The 17,205-nt window shown below is 46.8% G+C and overlaps 2 protein-coding genes across 2 annotated transcripts; both read left to right on the top strand.

Annotated features, from left to right (window-relative positions):
* The first annotated feature begins 2,355 nt into the window (after window positions 1-2,355).
* LOC141022665 (uncharacterized) lies at window positions 2,356-3,210 on the top strand. Its single transcript, XM_073498926.1, has one exon. It carries the CDS (start codon window positions 2,356-2,358, stop codon window positions 3,208-3,210), a length of 855 nt encoding a protein of 284 aa, XP_073355027.1.
* A 647-nt stretch (window positions 3,211-3,857) lies between these two features.
* Window positions 3,858-4,712, top strand: LOC141022664 (uncharacterized). Its single transcript, XM_073498925.1, has one exon. It carries the CDS (start codon window positions 3,858-3,860, stop codon window positions 4,710-4,712), a length of 855 nt encoding a protein of 284 aa, XP_073355026.1.
* Window positions 4,713-17,205: the final 12,493 nt, after the last annotated feature.

Genomic DNA, 17,205 nt, shown 5'->3' with positions numbered 1-17,205 from the left:
AAGGTACTTAAGGGATACGAAAAATGTCCATAGGGAACACGACATCCCACCAAATAGAGAAGTATCCTTAATTAAGTCAGTGAATGAATTGGAGTTTTATTCATAGAAAGATTTGTACCCGCAAAAGAATTGACATTCTGCTATGGGTAACCAAGCCCAATTAATTGGCCAACACACTAAGTTGATACACATAGCTCACTCGAAGCCTATTAACAAGTAACAACTGTAGTATCCCTCAACTTCTAACTAGTAGATCTAGACTACTTGAAACACCCCTTCTAGTTTCTTACAAATTTCAATACAAAGCAACATAGGAGTGGTGTTATTATCCTTTGGGAGGACCAAACTTGTATAAATCTCTTCTCTTACGATGAAAAACTCATTGACATTCACATATTCACCTTTATTTATTCATGTTTTTATATGATCATAGGATCAATGGTTCATCGACTATCAACAAGTCAAATCCATGCCACGTAAGGGAGATACATGTATTTCCATTAATACTTACTTAATATTAAGAAAATGAATCCAACTCCATGCCAAGTAAGCGAGAGATAAAATGTTTCTTCGAACATTTTCTCTTGTTTCTAATATATATATTTCTCATTCACAATGGGTTTTGTCCTTTGATGTCTCAAGTGTAGACTATTTTTTTTACAAATATTTGAGTTGGTGGTCGTCTATTCACTCCACCCATATTCCTCCTTCAAGCCATGTCTAGTCAGACCATACAAACCGACACACACAACTAGAGGCAAGCCCATCCGTAACTGTCATGCTTCCTACCTAGCATCATCTCCCCTCACTCAATTTTTTCACTCATGTCTAACGTCAAAAGGATTGTTTGTTTAGTTGTTGAGTTATATTTTTGCATGTATACAGGTTTGTGGCCTAAAATTCTTGGACATATAACTTGAGTAAACTCTATTTTCCATCTCGTTGTTTTAGTATAGTAGCGTACCACATGCACCTTGCTAGTATCTTAGAACACTTCTCAGTTATGTCTCCTGGTTTCTAAAATCTCCATCCTAATCCAACACTAAGCAGCTAAATAGTTTGTCTTAGATATTTATATATTGGAAAAGGTAGATGTTGGGTATGGTAGCCAACTTTTAAGATCATCCACCACGATAATTGTACAATATGTACATATGCAACACCATTACAACACCACCATGACATAAAATCCCAAGACTAAACATTGTTTCGTACATATGCGACACCATTACAATAATTTCTATTGCGAGTTGTTGAAAGCATGTGAATAAGTTGCAACACTACAAACACAATTCAACAAATAAACTAATATATGTACACAAGAAATAATAGAATGATAGGCTGCAACAAGTTGCAAAAGGAAAATCAATGTAACAAAAAGAATGTTTTCGACAAGGCAAAAAGGGCCTTTGCAATATGTGAAAAATATATGAGCGATATCACAGAAATTTTAGAAAGATAAAGTACCTCCGATTTTCAGCTCTCTCTCTCTCGCACGCGCGCAACAACGATGTGCACCACCATAACCAAGCGACCCCTCATGATCATACCCCATGCCCCGCTCGTCGTAGGAGGTCACCCACCTTCATGTTGGCCTCCTCTCATTGCACAACCATGTGGTATGCCCTAAAAATATGTATACCTTTTGATGTTTTTCATGCCAGATTCTTACAACTTTTGTCTATTACTTAATATTTATTAGATCAGCATACTACTTATTGTTGGAATAAGCCACGGCGTGTGTGGTCGGACTCATCGGGCGCGTCGGGCACGACGGGTGCGCGCGGGACGGGCGGGACACACTGGTGCCGTCAGGCTCGTCGGGCTCGTCAGGCGCGTCGGTGACGCGCGGGACGGGCGGGACGTGCGGGACGCAGCAGCGTGGTGTCTGTGTGCGTGTGTAGTGTGTTCACTTGTAGCAGTGTCATGTGTATGCTCGTGGTGTGTTTGCGTGTGGTCTGGTGGTGCGTGAGCCAGGTTCACATTGGGTTCCACTGCATAGGCCTGTGTTGTTAGCGACATTAGCGGCAGCGCGTAGCGGTCAGTTGAATGGCCGGCCGCGTCATACGCGTTAGTGCGTGGCAAGAGCGCAGCCGAAGCCCATGACTCGCATGCTCTGGCGAGTGGAGGAGGTGGGCAACGGAAACTTGGGTGCTACGCAGCTGTGAGACTATAAGTCCACGACCACTGTTTGTACGGGAGTTTTGTGCTTTGGGAAAAGTAACGGGGCTATGAAGCCGGGTAAAACTCCAGTGTATTGTGTGCTCCTCCTTCTTCTACCTCCATCCATCCGTGTGAGAGAGCGGTTCCAACAATTGGTATACAGAGCTTCGGTTCGGGCGATCACCGGCGACCATGGCGCTCGTCCCACACGGCGGCGGTGCAGGCAGATCGGCAACGATGGCGATGCCGATGCTGACCGCGGACAACTACACGGTTTGGGCCATCAAGGCGCAGACGATCCTCGACGTCCACACCGTATGGGAGGCGGTGGCGCCGGGCGACGCGGCGGTGAACGCGCGGAAGGACAAGATGGCGCGCGCGTTGCTTCTCGGGGCGTTGCCAGAGGATGTGCTGCTGCTGGTGTCGACGAAGCTCACCGCCAGGGAGGTATGGGACTCCCTGAAGGTGAGGATCATCGGCGCCGATCGGGTCCGCGCAGCGAGGCTGGGGACGCTGCGCGGCGAATTCGACCGGATGAAGATGGCGGACGGCGAGGAGCTCAACGTTTACGGTGGGAGGCTTGCGGCGATGGCGGCGAGGTATGCCAACCTCAGGGAGACGCTGGGCGACGCAGCACTTGTCAAGAAGTTGCTGGATACGGTGCCGGATCGCCTCTTCCCTATCGTCGCCGGCATCGAGCAGTTCCACGACGTGACGACGATGGCGTTCGATGAAGCGCTCGGGCGGCTGCGTGCGTTCGACGAGCGGGTTCGGCGCCGTGGACAAGTCGGCGACGAGCGCGGGGGTGAGCAGCTGCTCATGATGGCGGCGCAGTGGGCAGAACGGGAGCGTCGACACGACGGTGCTCGGGACAACGACGACGGGCGCAGCTTGGCGTCGGGGAGCGGCGGCAACATGCGCAGGCGCTGCTACAAGTGCGGGGAGCACGGGCACTTCCGGCGCGAGTGCCCGCAGCTGGGGAAAGGACCGGCGGCGGAGCACACTCTCTTGACCGGTGCCTACGTCGACGACGACGGACTCCTCTAGGCCGTGGCTTAGGGGGTGTGTGTTGGAATAAGCCACGGCGTGTGTGGTCGAACTCGTCGGGCACGACGGGTGCGCGCGGGACGGGCGGGACACACTGGTGTCGTCAGGCTCGTCGGGCTCGTCAGGCGCGTCGGTGACGCGCGGGACGGGCGGGACGTGCGGGACGCAGCAGCGTGGTGTTTGTGTGCGTGTGTAGTGTGTTCACTTGTAGTAGTGTCATGTGTATGCTCGTGGTGTGTTTGCGTGTGGTCTGGTGGTGCGTGAGCCAGGCTCACATTGGGTTCCACTGCATAGGCCTGTGTTGTTAGCGACATTAGCGGCAGCGCGTAGCGGTCAGTTGAATGGCCGGCCGCGTCATACGCGTTAGTGCGCGGCAAGAGCGCAGCCGAAGCCCATGACTCGCATGCTCTGGCGAGTGGAGGAGGTGGGCAACGGAAACTTGGGTGCTACGCAGCTGTGAGACTATAAGTCCACGGCCACTGTTTGTACGGGAGTTTTGTGCTTTGGGAAAAGTAACGGGGCTGTGAAGCCGGGTGAAACTCCAGTGTACTGTGTGCTCCTCCTTCTTCTACCTCCATCCATCCGTGTGAGAGAGCGGTTCCAACAATTGGTATACAGAGCTTCGGTTCGGGCGATCACCGGCGACCATGGCGCTCGTCCCACACAGCGGCGGTGCGGGCAGATCGGCAACGATGGCGATGCCGATGCTGACCGCGGACAACTACACAGTTTGGGCCTTCAAGGCGCAGACGATCCTCGACGTCCACACCGTATGGGAGGCGGTGGCGCCGGGCGACGCGGCGGTGAACGCGCGGAAGGACAAGATGGCGCGCGCGTTGCTTCTCGGGGCGTTGCCAGAGGATGTGCTGCTGCTGGTGTCGACGAAGCTCACCGCCAGGGAGGTATGGGACTCCCTGAAGGTGAGGATCATCGGTGCCGATCGGGTCCGCGCAGCGAGGCTGGGGACGCTGCACGGCGAATTCAACCGGATGAAGATGGCGGACGGCGAGGAGCTCAACGTTTACGGTGGGAGGCTTGCGGCGATGGAGGCGAGGTATGCCAACCTCAGGGAGACGCTGGGCGACGCAGCACTTGTCAAGAAGTTGTTGGATACGGTGCCGGATCGCCTCTTCCCTATCGTCGCCGGCATCGAGCAGTTCCACGACGTGACGACGATGGCGTTCGATGAAGCGCTCGGGCGGCTGCGTGCGTTCGACGAGCGGGTTCGGCGCCGTGGACAAGTCGGCGACGAGCGCGGGGGTGAGCAGCTGCTCATGATGAAGGCGCAGTGGGCAGCACGGGAGCGTCGACACGACGGTACTCGGGACAATGACGACGGGCGCAGCTTGGCGTCGGGGAGCGGCGGCAACATGCGCAGGCGCTGCTACAAGTGCGGGGAGCACGGGCACTTCCGGCGCGAGTGCCCGCAGCTGGGGAAAGGACCGGCGGCGGAGCACACTCTCTTGACCGGCGCCTACGTCGACGACGACGGACTCCTCTAGGCCGTGGCTTAGGGGTGTGTGTTGGAATAAGCCACGGCATGTGTGGTCGAACTCGTCGGGCACGACGGGTGCGCGCGGGACGGGCGGGACACACTGGTGCCGTCAGGCTCGTCGGGCTCGTCAGGCGCGTCGGTGACGCGCGGGACGGGCGGGACGTGCGGGACGCAGCAGCGTGGTGTCTGTGTTCGTGTGTAGTGTGTTCACTTGTAGCAGTGTCATGTGTATGCTCGTGGTGTGTTTGCGTGTGGTCTGGTGGTGCGTGAGCCAGGCTCACATTGGGTTCCACTACATAGGCCTGTGTTGTTAGCGACATTAGCGGCAGCGCGTAGTGGTCAGTTGAATGGCCGGCCGCGTCATACGCGTTAGTGCGTGGCAAGAGCGCAGCCGAAGCCCATGACTCGCATGCTCTGGCGAGTGGAGGAGGTGGGCAACGGAAACTTGGGTGCTACACAGCTGTGAGACTATAAGTCCACGGCCACTGTTTGTACGGGAGTTTTGTGCTTTGGGAAAAGTAACGGGGCTGTGAAGCCGGGTGAAACTCTAGTGTACTGTGTGCTCCTCCTTCTTCTACCTCCATCCATTCGTGTGAGAGAGCGGTTCCAACACTTATATCCAGAAGGTAGATTTGGATGTCTTTGTGTAAATGAATTCAAGAACCTTCCCGAGCTCAAAAAAGGAAATTGGGCGCGGGTAACATCTAGATCGTGAAAATCATGCAAAAGGACGTAGAAAGAGGAGCAAAGATGGGGCCACATTTGTACACTGGATTGAGGGCAGTTGGGCATCGAAGCTATCAAACTTCCAAATGTTTTTCATATTTTTTGTATTTATGGATCTCTAGGATTGATAAAATGGTGACGGGTCACATTTTAATTTTCAGAAAATACTCGCTCCAAAAGTGAGATCTTGTCTCAGGGGAGGGTCTCACCTCCAAACCTCCGTAGCCACCAATATCAGAGGGGAATACACCCCTCCTTGTTTCGGAGAAGGCGAAGGAAGAAGAAGAAGGAAGGGAGGGGCTTCCCACTCGCTTCTGGTGAGCCGCCATGGGAATTGCTTCACCGTGATTGACACCATGTCCTCCATCACCAACATCTCCCCCCTTCCATGAGTGAGTAATCCAGCATAGGTATATGGGGTCGATGAGTGTTGGATGATCACAATCATATAATAGTGCGTTGATGGTAGCTTAGTTGTCCCTAGTTCTACTAGTTTCTCTAGCTATTGTTGTTGCAACTTTGTCACGTGTCATGCTCATAACCAGAACCGTGTAGCAGAATTTAGACTTGAACTGTTTATGTTATCATGATACTTATGTGTTTGGGTCATATATATACAAGTTGTATATTCAACTATTAGAATCCTAATTCGCTGACTCGGTAAAAAGCTGGGATATCAGTGAAGAAGATCAGATGTGGTCATGTAGTGTTAATGTAGTGTTCTGATAGTCTTGCAAAAGGATATGACTTAATTCCCATAATTTAGGACAATTAATGTTGACCAAGTTCTTACAAATAGACATACTCGACTACATACCAAGCACCTGCCTATGATACGAGAGAACATAAAATTAGGACTACTAGCTCAATTAATATGCAATATCAAGAGTAATGTCATCCATGTAGCATCTCAATATCGGCTTCCGTGACTACAGCTTTCATATTACTAGCTCTGTTTATGTAAGTGCTTTAGCATAAATAACAATAACCAACTGTAATTGACTTTCTTCTACACAAACACCTATCGACTTGACTCTCAGTAAATTATGTACTATGAGTGTGTAGAAGGTTGTTAATAAGTGATAATAATAGGACACCTATTCTTAAACCGAGGCAAAATCTTTGCCAGTTCTATCGATTAGAAGATGGTTAATTTATTGCTCGGTTAATCGGCGCATCAAATTCAACAAAAGCACACCAACTTCACAAACAAAAACACACGTCAAACCGCTACACTGAAACTAAACCCGCTCCTTAGGTTCAAAAATCAATAAATATCTGTAGTGAAAAGTGCTACGGTTATCCCTTGCATATGAGAGTAACCAACATTTGTCTTCGGGCGACTTTACTGGAGGGGAGAACAGAGCACTAAGTTGAATATTTAGGCTCCCACTTGTAGAAGTTGACAAACGCAACGATTTGGCCACCCTTTATGATCGAACAGAGGGGTCTATATATAAAACTGAAACGACTAGAGTATAACTCAAAATTTATACAGTACTTCCTCCTTCCTAAAATAAGTGACTCAACTTTGTACAAACTTTGGGATGGAGGGGGTATATTATATAATGTACTAACAAAGTTGAAAGCCAGAAGAATGTGCGTCCGGCGTCATTTTTTTTAATGAAGTTGAAAATAGGTTTAGCACACCTTTATCACGATTATGTTTATCATTTTTTTGAGAGTATGGTAGGCGTACCATATTTTTATAGAATGCCTAAGCATACCATATTTTTCATAGAAGGTAGAAATCAAGTACTATAAATTACAACTTACCGCGAACATCAAGGGTAGCAGGAACTTTACACCACACTGCGGAAATCACAAACACAAGCAAAAGGGTTTTCCCTAAAGCAATCATCTAGCCGCGTCACAACAAAACCCGGTCGCCGCAAAGAGCAACAACACCAACCGGATTTTCCTTGCCAACACACTACCAACCATTGGATGGCTAACTGGAAATGATGAGGGGAGAGCGGGACTCGGTCGAACCCGAGAAATCCATCATCTAGAATTCACCGATGGCTGCGTACATAGCACCCAAGAAGATCAACTTGGGCAGCGGAAAGCACCAGAGAACCACAAGAGAGAACGTCCAAGCCAAGTCTCCACCTGTGATGCTCTCAACAGAGTAATGATGCCACACCGCGTCCCAATGATTGGAGTTTTTAGATCTTGATGCAAAAATTGATAAAAGTGAGATTGGAGAGGTCAAAACTTAAAGTAGTGTTGAACCCAATCTTTTTGAAAGGAATTTAATTATGATAATTATTGTTTAATAGATTGTATTTCCTTGTTGCAATTCTTGATAACCCACAAGCATAGGGGATCACAACAGTTTTCAAGGGTAGAGTATTCAACCCAAATTTATAGATTCGACACAAGGGGAGCCAAAGAATATTTGAAGGTATTAGCAGCTGAGTTGTCAATTCAACCACACCTGGAGATTAATTATCTGCAGCAAAGTGATCAGTAGCAAAGTAGTTTGATAGTTTTGATAGTAGTGACAGTAGAAACGGTAACAGTAACAGTGATAGCAGTAATTTGTAGCAAGTGTAACAGTGATGATAGCAATAGTAACGCAGCAAGATCAATAAGGATAAATTCGTAAGCATTGGATCGGTGAGTTGTTGGATGATATTCACCATGTGACAGTTATAACCTAGGGCGATACGGCACTAGCTCTAGTTCATCGATATAATGTAGGCATGTATTCCGTAAATAGTCATACATGCTTTATTAAAAGAACTTGCATGACATCTTTTGTCCAACCCTCCCGTGGTAGCGGGGTCCATATTGGAAACTAAGGGATATTAAGGGCTCCTTTTAATCGAGAACCGGAACAAAGCATTAACACATAGTGAATACAGGAACTCCTCAAACTACGGTCATCACCGGGAGTGGGCCCGGTTGTTGTCACTCTAGGGTTGCCGGATCATAACACGTAGTAGGTGACTATAACTTGCAGGATCAGATCTAAAACATGGATATAATGATGAATTCATAAACAGTTCAGATCTGAGTTCATGGCACCCGGGCCCAAAGTGACAAGCATTAAGCATAGCAAAGTCATAGCAACATCAATCTAAGAACATAGTGGATACTAGGGATCGGGCCCCAACAAAACTAACTCGATTACATGATGAATCTCATCCAACTCCTCACCGACCAGCGAGCCTATGAAGGAATTACTCACTCCCGGTGGGGAGTATCATGGAATTGGCGATGGAGATGGGTTGGTGATGACGAAGAACGAAGATCCCCCTCTCCGGAGCCCCAAACGGACTCCAGATCTGCCCTCCCGAGGAAGAATAAGGCTTGGCGGCGGCTCCGTCTCGTGGATTGTGATAATTCTTTCTCCTAATTTTTTCTGGAATAATGTGATTTTATAGTATCAGGGGGGTCATCAGTGGGGCCACCAGGTGCGTACAACCCACCTGGGCGCGCCAGGAGAGGGGGGCGCGCCCTGGTGGGTTGTGCCCAACCAAGGGCCCTCTCTGGCGGGTCTTGGCTCCAAAAATTCTTATTATTTATATAAAAAATCCTCACAAAGTTTCGTTCCATTCCGAGAACTTATATTTCTGCACAAAAACAACACCATGGTAGTTCTGCTAAAAACAGCGTTAGTCCGGGTTAGTTTCATCCAAATCATGCAAATTAGAGTTCAAAACAAGAGGAAAAGCGTGAGAAAAAGTAGATACGTTGGGGACGTATCAACTCCCCCAAGCTTAAACCTTTGCTTGTGCTCAAGCAATTCAGTTGATAAACTGAAAGTGAGAAAGAAAAACTTTTACGAACTCTTTTGCTGTTTGCCTAAATAAGCTTAAATAGCACCCAGGTTTTCAGCCAACATTATAACTAACCATGTCAACAATAATTCTTAAAGATTATAATGATTCATATCAATGAGATAATCAGCTAGCGAGCAATAATAAGATATCTCAAACATCAACATGTTGTCAAAACAACCATGATATAATATGAGAATAGTGGTATCTCACTAGCCCTTTCTGAGACGGCAAAACATAAATGCAGAGCACCTCCAAAGTTCAAGCAGCGACTAAACATTGTAATTCATGGTAGAAAAGATTCAGTCATGATGCACCCAACATTAGCTATACAGAATGCATAAATCATGACAGCTATGCGCTCTACCCAGTTTCTGGCGCTTGTTTTTAGAAGGTGGTGACACAACATAAAAGTAAATAGAAAGTCCCTTCGTAGAGGGAAGCGGTGATTTGCAAAGGTGCCAGAGCTCAATTTTTAAAACAGAGATAAATGATATTTTTGAGACATGCCCCCTTCTCATTCACTTCACGACCATCAGTTATCAACATCTTCCATGCTAAGCATGCTAGTGGCGGTTCCCAAGCGGAAAGTAAAGGTTTTCATTCCATTGGGAGTTTTTGTTTGATGATTCAAGAGACGAACTCTTTTTCATGTTTGCAGTTTGGGACTAGGCATCCCTATTACCGCCCATTTCCTCATGCGATGGCGAGTGAAAAAACACTCAACCTGAGGATAACATGCTTAGCATGGAAGATATCGACCACCTCATGTCGTTCCATGAACGATCCAGGCACACAAAAAGGATAACTTTTTAGAAGTTTCTAGAGATGGCACATGCAAATTTACTTAGGACGGCAGGGTAATACCGCATATAGGTAGGTATGGTGGACTCATCTGGAATAACTTTGGGTTCAAGGTTTTGATGTACAAGCATAATTCCCACTTAGTACAGGTGAAGGCTAGCAATTAAGATTGGGAAGCGGCCAGCTAGAGAGCAACAACGATCATGACCAGGCATTATGCATAAGTAACATTGGACACTAGCATGAGTAGGATATGAAAACCATGAGCATAAAAATTATAGAGGCTATATTGGTTTTGATTCAACTATATGCATGAACATGTACCAAGTCAAGCCACTCGAACATTCGGAGGAGGATACCATATCATCATACTGCATCACAATCATTTTAATGCTATGTTGATATCCAAGATAAATCATTATCAACTCCCAGCTACTTATGCATGGCATGAGAAACTATAATCTCTAATTGTCATTGCAAACATGTTTAATCATAATGGGCTGAAGCCTGGATACTAGGTTAAACATATTTACATAGACAGAACAAGTCGAGTTCATACCAGTTTCTCTTTGCCACGACCATCTCATCGAATGTCGTCATTATTGCCTTTCACTTGCATGACCGAATGATATGAAAATAATAATAGTAGTGCAAGAGTGCCGTGGACTAAGCTGGAATCTGCAAAACATTTTATTCAACAGGAGAAGACAAGGTAAAATGTGCTCTTTATTAGTTCAACAGTTATTCATGTGAGAGCCACTCAACATTTTCATCGTGGTCTTCTCCTCGGTACAACACGAATAAAAAGAAAAGAAATTCATAGAAACACACTGAGATATTTTTGGAGTTTTTAGTTTTCTTCAACAAGCAAATAAAAAGTGTTTTTGAGTTTTCTTTTTGGGTTTTCTTTTTAATACTACTACTAAGCATGCATAGAAAGTAAATTACTACAACTATTTTTTTTGTTTTTTCTAAATTTTATCAAACACACAAGAAGAAAGGAAGAAAAGAAATCTAAGCATGGATGATACAACGAAAAAGTGTGAGCACCGACAGATAGAATGATATGCGAACATGAATATAATGTCGGTGAGAAACACGTACTCCCCCAAGCTTAGGCTTTTGGCCTAAGTTGGTAATAGATCAGTATCCTGGAGGGTAGTAGGGATCCTGAGGTGCAGGCATCCACTCATCCCACTGCGGAGGTGCCTGTGCAGCCTCGGCATCAGCCTGAGCATTCCAGTAGGCGAGGATGTCTGCAGGCATAATCCGGTATCCGCCCCTGGCAACATAATCAAACAGAGCAGGTGCATGCAAGGGGATAACATCACGAGTGTCAACGTTATAAACCAAGTTATAAGGAATGGCAAGATCATAACGATCATGTGCAAGAAAGTGATGGTGATCCATGGATGCACGGTCTAGGTAAACTGTGGTAAGAGAGACATCATGGGGGTGTATCGCCACCTCGAAGTGGGCCGCCAACCAAGTAGCAAAAATCCCACCATGTATTTTACCCTGAGATTTATTAAGATGGAGGTGACGAGCCACAATAGCTCCCAAGCTATACGTGTTGTCGCCCTCTATTGCACGACGTAAAATAGCAAGGTCTAGTGAATTAAGTGCACCCACCTTCTCCCTAGCAAGCAAGCATTTGGTAATGAAGAGTGCAAAGTAACGAACAACAGGAAAATGTAAACCACCGGCAGTGATGGCTGACACTCTCCTCTAACCACCCACTGTCAAAGTGTGACAGAAATCCTCAAACTCAGCCGGCCTAGGCTCAGCCAAGCTCCCATCAGACGGGATCATGCATATGTCACAAAATTCAGTAAGTGGTATCTGGTGGTTTTCAGCATATAAATCAAAGCTCACTTTAGGAGGATTATTTGTAGGCAAGAATGTAAAGCTTTGAACAAAGATATTTGTGAGGATTTGGTGCTGGTCACACTCATCTGCGATGAAGTCGGTGAGACTGGTGTTGACAATGAATTGCATGAACTCCTCATGAATTCCAGCTTCTTGTATGAACGGGATGTGCGGCCATTCGCACGGCCGTACCTTTGCGAACCTCCGAAGGTGGAGATCATAGTCAGAAGACTCCCCAATAACACCCTTGGAGTTCTTCTTAGAGCCAAATTTCCTGAAGATATTCATGTCAGCGTACAATTTTTCCTATGAACAAAAATCTGAATCTTTAGTTCACAAATTTTTTCCAACAAAACTTCACAAAACTAATAGCAACTACTCATAGGGATACATAGAGGCCATAGCAAGCATTCAAACTACTTAGAACACTAAGAATTGAACATGCAAGCACATCTACAGCAGCACCAAGAGCAGCTACTTATTCAAAGTATAAACCACAAAAACAAAAACTAATTGGACAAATGATGGAGTCACATACCAAGCAACAATCCCCCAAAACTGTTTCGGAAGCGGAGCTTCGAGCAAAGAGATCGAAATCCGCGGGTTTGAGCTCAAGAACACGGGAGAGAGATCTATGGGGATTTTTTCTGGAGGTAGGTGACAATGTGAGATGAAGAGATAAGTGAGGGGGCCCACGTGGGGATCACAACCCACCAGGGCGCGCCAAGGGGCTCTGGCACGCCCAGGTGGGTTGTGCCCACCTGGTGCACCTCCCTCTGGTAATTTTTGCACCAAAAATTCTTAAATATTCAGGAAAAATCATATAAAATTTTCAGGGCATTATGAGAACTTTTATTTTTGGGCCATTTTTTTATTGCACGGGAAATTCAGAAAACAGACAAAACATGGCATTTTATTTTATTTAACTAATAAAAACAGAAAACAAAAGGTAGGGACAGAAAGTAGTGCTTACTAAATTCATCAACTTCATACCGTTCAAAAATGATTCATTAATAAGGTTGATCAGGTATTATTAACAACCACTTTCGATTAGCATGAAACCGAAGAACTTTCGTAAATCACTAAGTTACCTCAATGGGGATATGCATTTCCCCAACAATAAGCTTTCATATTTCTTTTTGATAGTAGGTAGAGGTATTTGAAAACTTCCAATAGTGATTGTCGGAGATTTTTCAATAACATTAATACCATTCACTTGGAATTGTTTCTTCAGAAAGTGCACCGTATGCTCATTACCATTGATATGAAAAGTGACCTTGCTTTTATTACAATCAATAACAGCCCCTGCAGTTTTCAAGAAGGGTCTACCAAGGATAATCGACATGTTGTCATCCTCGGGCATCTCAAGTATGACAAAGTCAGTCAAAATAGTAACATTAGCAACAACAATGGGCACATCCTCACAAATACCGATAGGTATGGCAGTTGATTTGTCAGCCATTTGCAAAGATATTTCAGTAGGTGTGAGTTTATTCAAGTCAAGTCTTTTGTATAAAGAGAAAGGCATAACACTAACACCAGCTCCTAAATCACACAAAGCAGTTTTCACATAATTCTTTTTGATAGAGCAAGGTATAGTTAGTATTCCCGGATCTCCATGTTTTTTAGGTACTCCATCTTTGAAAGTATAATTAGCAAGCATAGTGGAGATTTCAGCTTCCGGTATTTTTCTCTTATTTGTGATGATGTCTTTCATATACATTGCATATGGAGGCATTTTCAAGATATCAGTCAAGCGAGTACGCAAAAATACTGGCCTCAGCATCTCAACAAAGCGTTCAAATTCTTCATCATCTTTCCTTTTAGTTGACTTGGGTGGAAAAGGCATATGTTTTTTAACCCACGGTTCTCTTTCTTTACCGCGTTTCCTAGCAACAAAGTCTCTTTTATCATACCTTTTATTCTTAGGTTGTGGGTTATCAAGATCAACAGGTGGTTCTATCTCAACATCATTATCTGGTTTTTTTATCATTTGTTGGTTGAGAGTATTCATGAACCTCATCATTATCTTTTTCATTATCAGTAGGTGAGTGTTCATTACCAGATTGAGTTTCAGCATCAGAGATAGAAGTCTCATTATCATTATCAGGAGGTTTCTCTATTTCAGGTTGACTAGAAGTATGCAAAGTCCTATCATTTTTCTTCTTCTTTTTCTTTTTAGAAGGACTAGGTGCACTAGTGTTATTTCTTTGTGAATCTTGTTCTATTCTATTTGGGTGTCCCTCAGGATAAAGTGGTTCCTGAGTCATTTTACCTCCTCTAGTTGCAACTCTAATAGCAAAGTCACCACATGATTAGGCCATCTCTCATCAGCGATCATCGCGACTTTGGAACAACCGGGTCGTTGCCTTACAAGCAACGAGGTATTTACCGACACTCATATGCCACGCACAAACTCTCACGTGAACATGTAAAACACCTGTCATATCAAATGTTCAAAACACGCTTGCCTGGTTCGGAGAAGTCGGAGTCTAGCTCGGCGAAGTTCGCGGCTCCGTCACCTCTCCCGGAACCTACGGCAATCACGAAACGGATACTAACGTGAAAACCAACACTTGCACAGAAACTTTTCCAAATAATTTTCAAATAAATCCCAAAAAAAACTAGACAAAATTTGAAGATTGTCAGAAAAAGAATCACTCAAAAATCCCTTTTTATTAAAAAGTTATAAAGGTTTCTGTCCAGGGACTTATCTGTAATGAAACAGAAAAGTTCCAGGGTTTTAACTGAGAAAACAGAAAACGCTTCGGTTGGGAATGCGCAAGCGCAAAGGAGAAAACGTATTTTGCCCGAAGGCGCCAACAGAAAGCGGTTCGCGAATAAAAGAACAGAGGCTGACACGCGGGGTCCACATGTCAGGTTTGAAAAGCTCGCCGGCGCCCGAAGACTGCGGTGGATGCCGGCGTCGAACCACGGCGAGTTAGGAGAAACGGAGGGTACCAAGAGCTTCAGCGTCTTCTTCCGCGTCGGTGGGTGGTGGACTCATCCAACGGGGAGCACCACGTCGACGGCGACACTATCTCCGGCGGACGGCGGCTCGGGTGAGGATGGGGAACTCCGGTGGAGGGCTGCAAACTACGAATTGAGGCGCAGGTCAGAACGAGTGATGCAGGGTGAAGCGACTGGCAAGAGAATGGAGGCGGAAGAGCGCACACGGGGGCGAATCGGGCTGGATCCCGTGGTGGGTCGCGGCGGCCAGAGTCGAGGAAGGAGACCTCCTCGGGGCTCTACCAGTGGCTAGGCTTGCTCTAGGGGGAGTGCAGGGATGGTGGGTGCTCGAGTTGAAGCTCGGGGCCTCTATTTATAGGCAGATCGACGGGGTGGCCGTGAACGGAGAATCTCCGGCGAGCGATTACGGCGGAGCAGTGGATTGGCAGGTGGTTTGAGTGGCCAGGCAGCATCAGTGGAGGTTACTGGAGTCGTTTCACAGCTAAACGGAGATGGTCTTGGCGTAATGGCGTCGGTCCACGGTGAGGTGACCGCACGGGCTCAACGGCGGCAGAGAGCGCGCTCCGTGCTCTGTGGTTCACGACGAGAGCGGCAGCGTATTCGGGGGAGTGGAAGGCCACGCGGCGGGCTCCGGTGGTTTTGGGCGGCGCTGGGTGGCGTCGTCGGCGCCGTGTCTCCCGCTGGCGCCCGCAAAGCCGCCGCCGGCGTCGGTCACGGGGCGGCGCACCTTCTGCTGCTCGTCGCCGACGCCCGCAAGGCGCCAGGCGTTCGTGCGGTGCAGGAACAAGAGGGTGGGGACGAGGAGCAAGGCGACGCAGTGGTACTGGCGAGATCGATGCCCTTCTCTGAAGAAAACGACAGCAAGCCACTGCAGTGTTCTCTGAACTTTCTGAACTTGACATAGACAGTGCACTGCAGGTGTTCGACAGAAGGTTTTGGCTATGAGATAAATTTTTCTGGAGCTGTAACTTGGTGAGATGACCACTCAAAGCACCCAGGGGCTGCCTGATTTTACTTGGAATTTTTGGAGAAGGTTTTGAATGAATTTCACCAAATTTGTCAAATCTGGTCCAAACTTGCAGCAGGTGTAGTTTGAAAAATTTGAACTGAAGACCAGTGGATCTTCATGGTTCTAGGTTGAGGGTTCAATGGACTAGGAGGGGAAGAAGGTTTGGTGGCAAAAATCAAGACAGAAAGTGGAGTCCCTTTGTAAATCTCCAAGTGCTAGAAAAGAAGGCAGAAATTTATTTGAATAGAATTTGAATGGAAATAATCACATGGGGAGGTTCAACTTGCTGGATTTGATGCAAATCATGATCCAAAGGTGAGGAAGTGGTTAGGAGAGAGGATTTGCACTAATGCCATGGCAAGAAGGAATTGTTGAAAGTGGCAAAGGACTTTCCAAAAGCCATAGTGCAAATTCAAAAAGATTTTCAAAAGTTATTTTCCCAAATGAAAAACATTTTGTCTTGAGTCCAAATGAAAAGCAAGAACTTCCAAGACCAAAGGCAGATCTTGGGTGAATCCAAACAAAACTTTTGTCATAAAGAAAAATATATGAGAGGGAGAGTTCTCTTGAAGAAAAATTTAAATCACTCCCCTCAAGTCAAATAAAATCTTTTGAAAAATCCAAATAAAAACTTGGGTGTCACACGTCAGCAGGGCTGCCACCCTTGAGCCTGAGAGTTCCGATGCCCTCAAACCACATGGGAACCAAGGCTCGGGAAGCGCCTCCATGGTGGCATGCAGATCTTTGTGAAGACCAGAAGCATACAAGACTAGATAAATAACCAGAAGACGAAGATCCACGGCAAGCCCCTTGCCGGGGACGACCACGATGCCATGGCAAGACCCTTGCCGGGGCCCCGGCAAGACTCTTGCCGAAGACATCCGTAGGGCCGCAGCCAGGCCCACATCTGCCAAGACTCCGCCGCCGTTCCCATGCAGCAGCCAGCCCACCAACTAGGCGAGCACCTGCATGGCGATGTACGGCCTCTAGGCCAACTCAGCAAGCACCTGCGTGGTGGCATGCAGATCTTCGTGAAGGCTCTGCCACTGCACCAACTCAGCAGCCAGCCAGCCAGCGTGGCACTACACGCCTCGTCAGTTTGGACATGTGTCGAAGCCAAACGAGGCGACGACAGCTGGGACGAGCTTCCTTGCCGTCCCCGATAATGCAAGAAGGGCATGTTGGCAGCGCATTAAATGCGTTTGTCCTATGGTGCCAGAGGATAGACTCAACCACTGTATAGCTTTCCACCTCCTGTGTGCCATTGTGGCAGCCCCTTTGTCTATAAAAGGAGGCCCGCGGCGTACTGAGGAAGGATTCTTACTTTTAGGACC

Source organism: Aegilops tauschii, chromosome 5 (assembly GCF_002575655.3).
Source record: "Aegilops tauschii subsp. strangulata cultivar AL8/78 chromosome 5, Aet v6.0, whole genome shotgun sequence".
In the NCBI taxonomy this organism is placed as follows: Eukaryota; Viridiplantae; Streptophyta; class Magnoliopsida; order Poales; family Poaceae; genus Aegilops; species Aegilops tauschii.
Note: the sequence above shows the minus strand (reverse complement) of the source record. Positions and strands in the feature narration are given on the sequence as shown.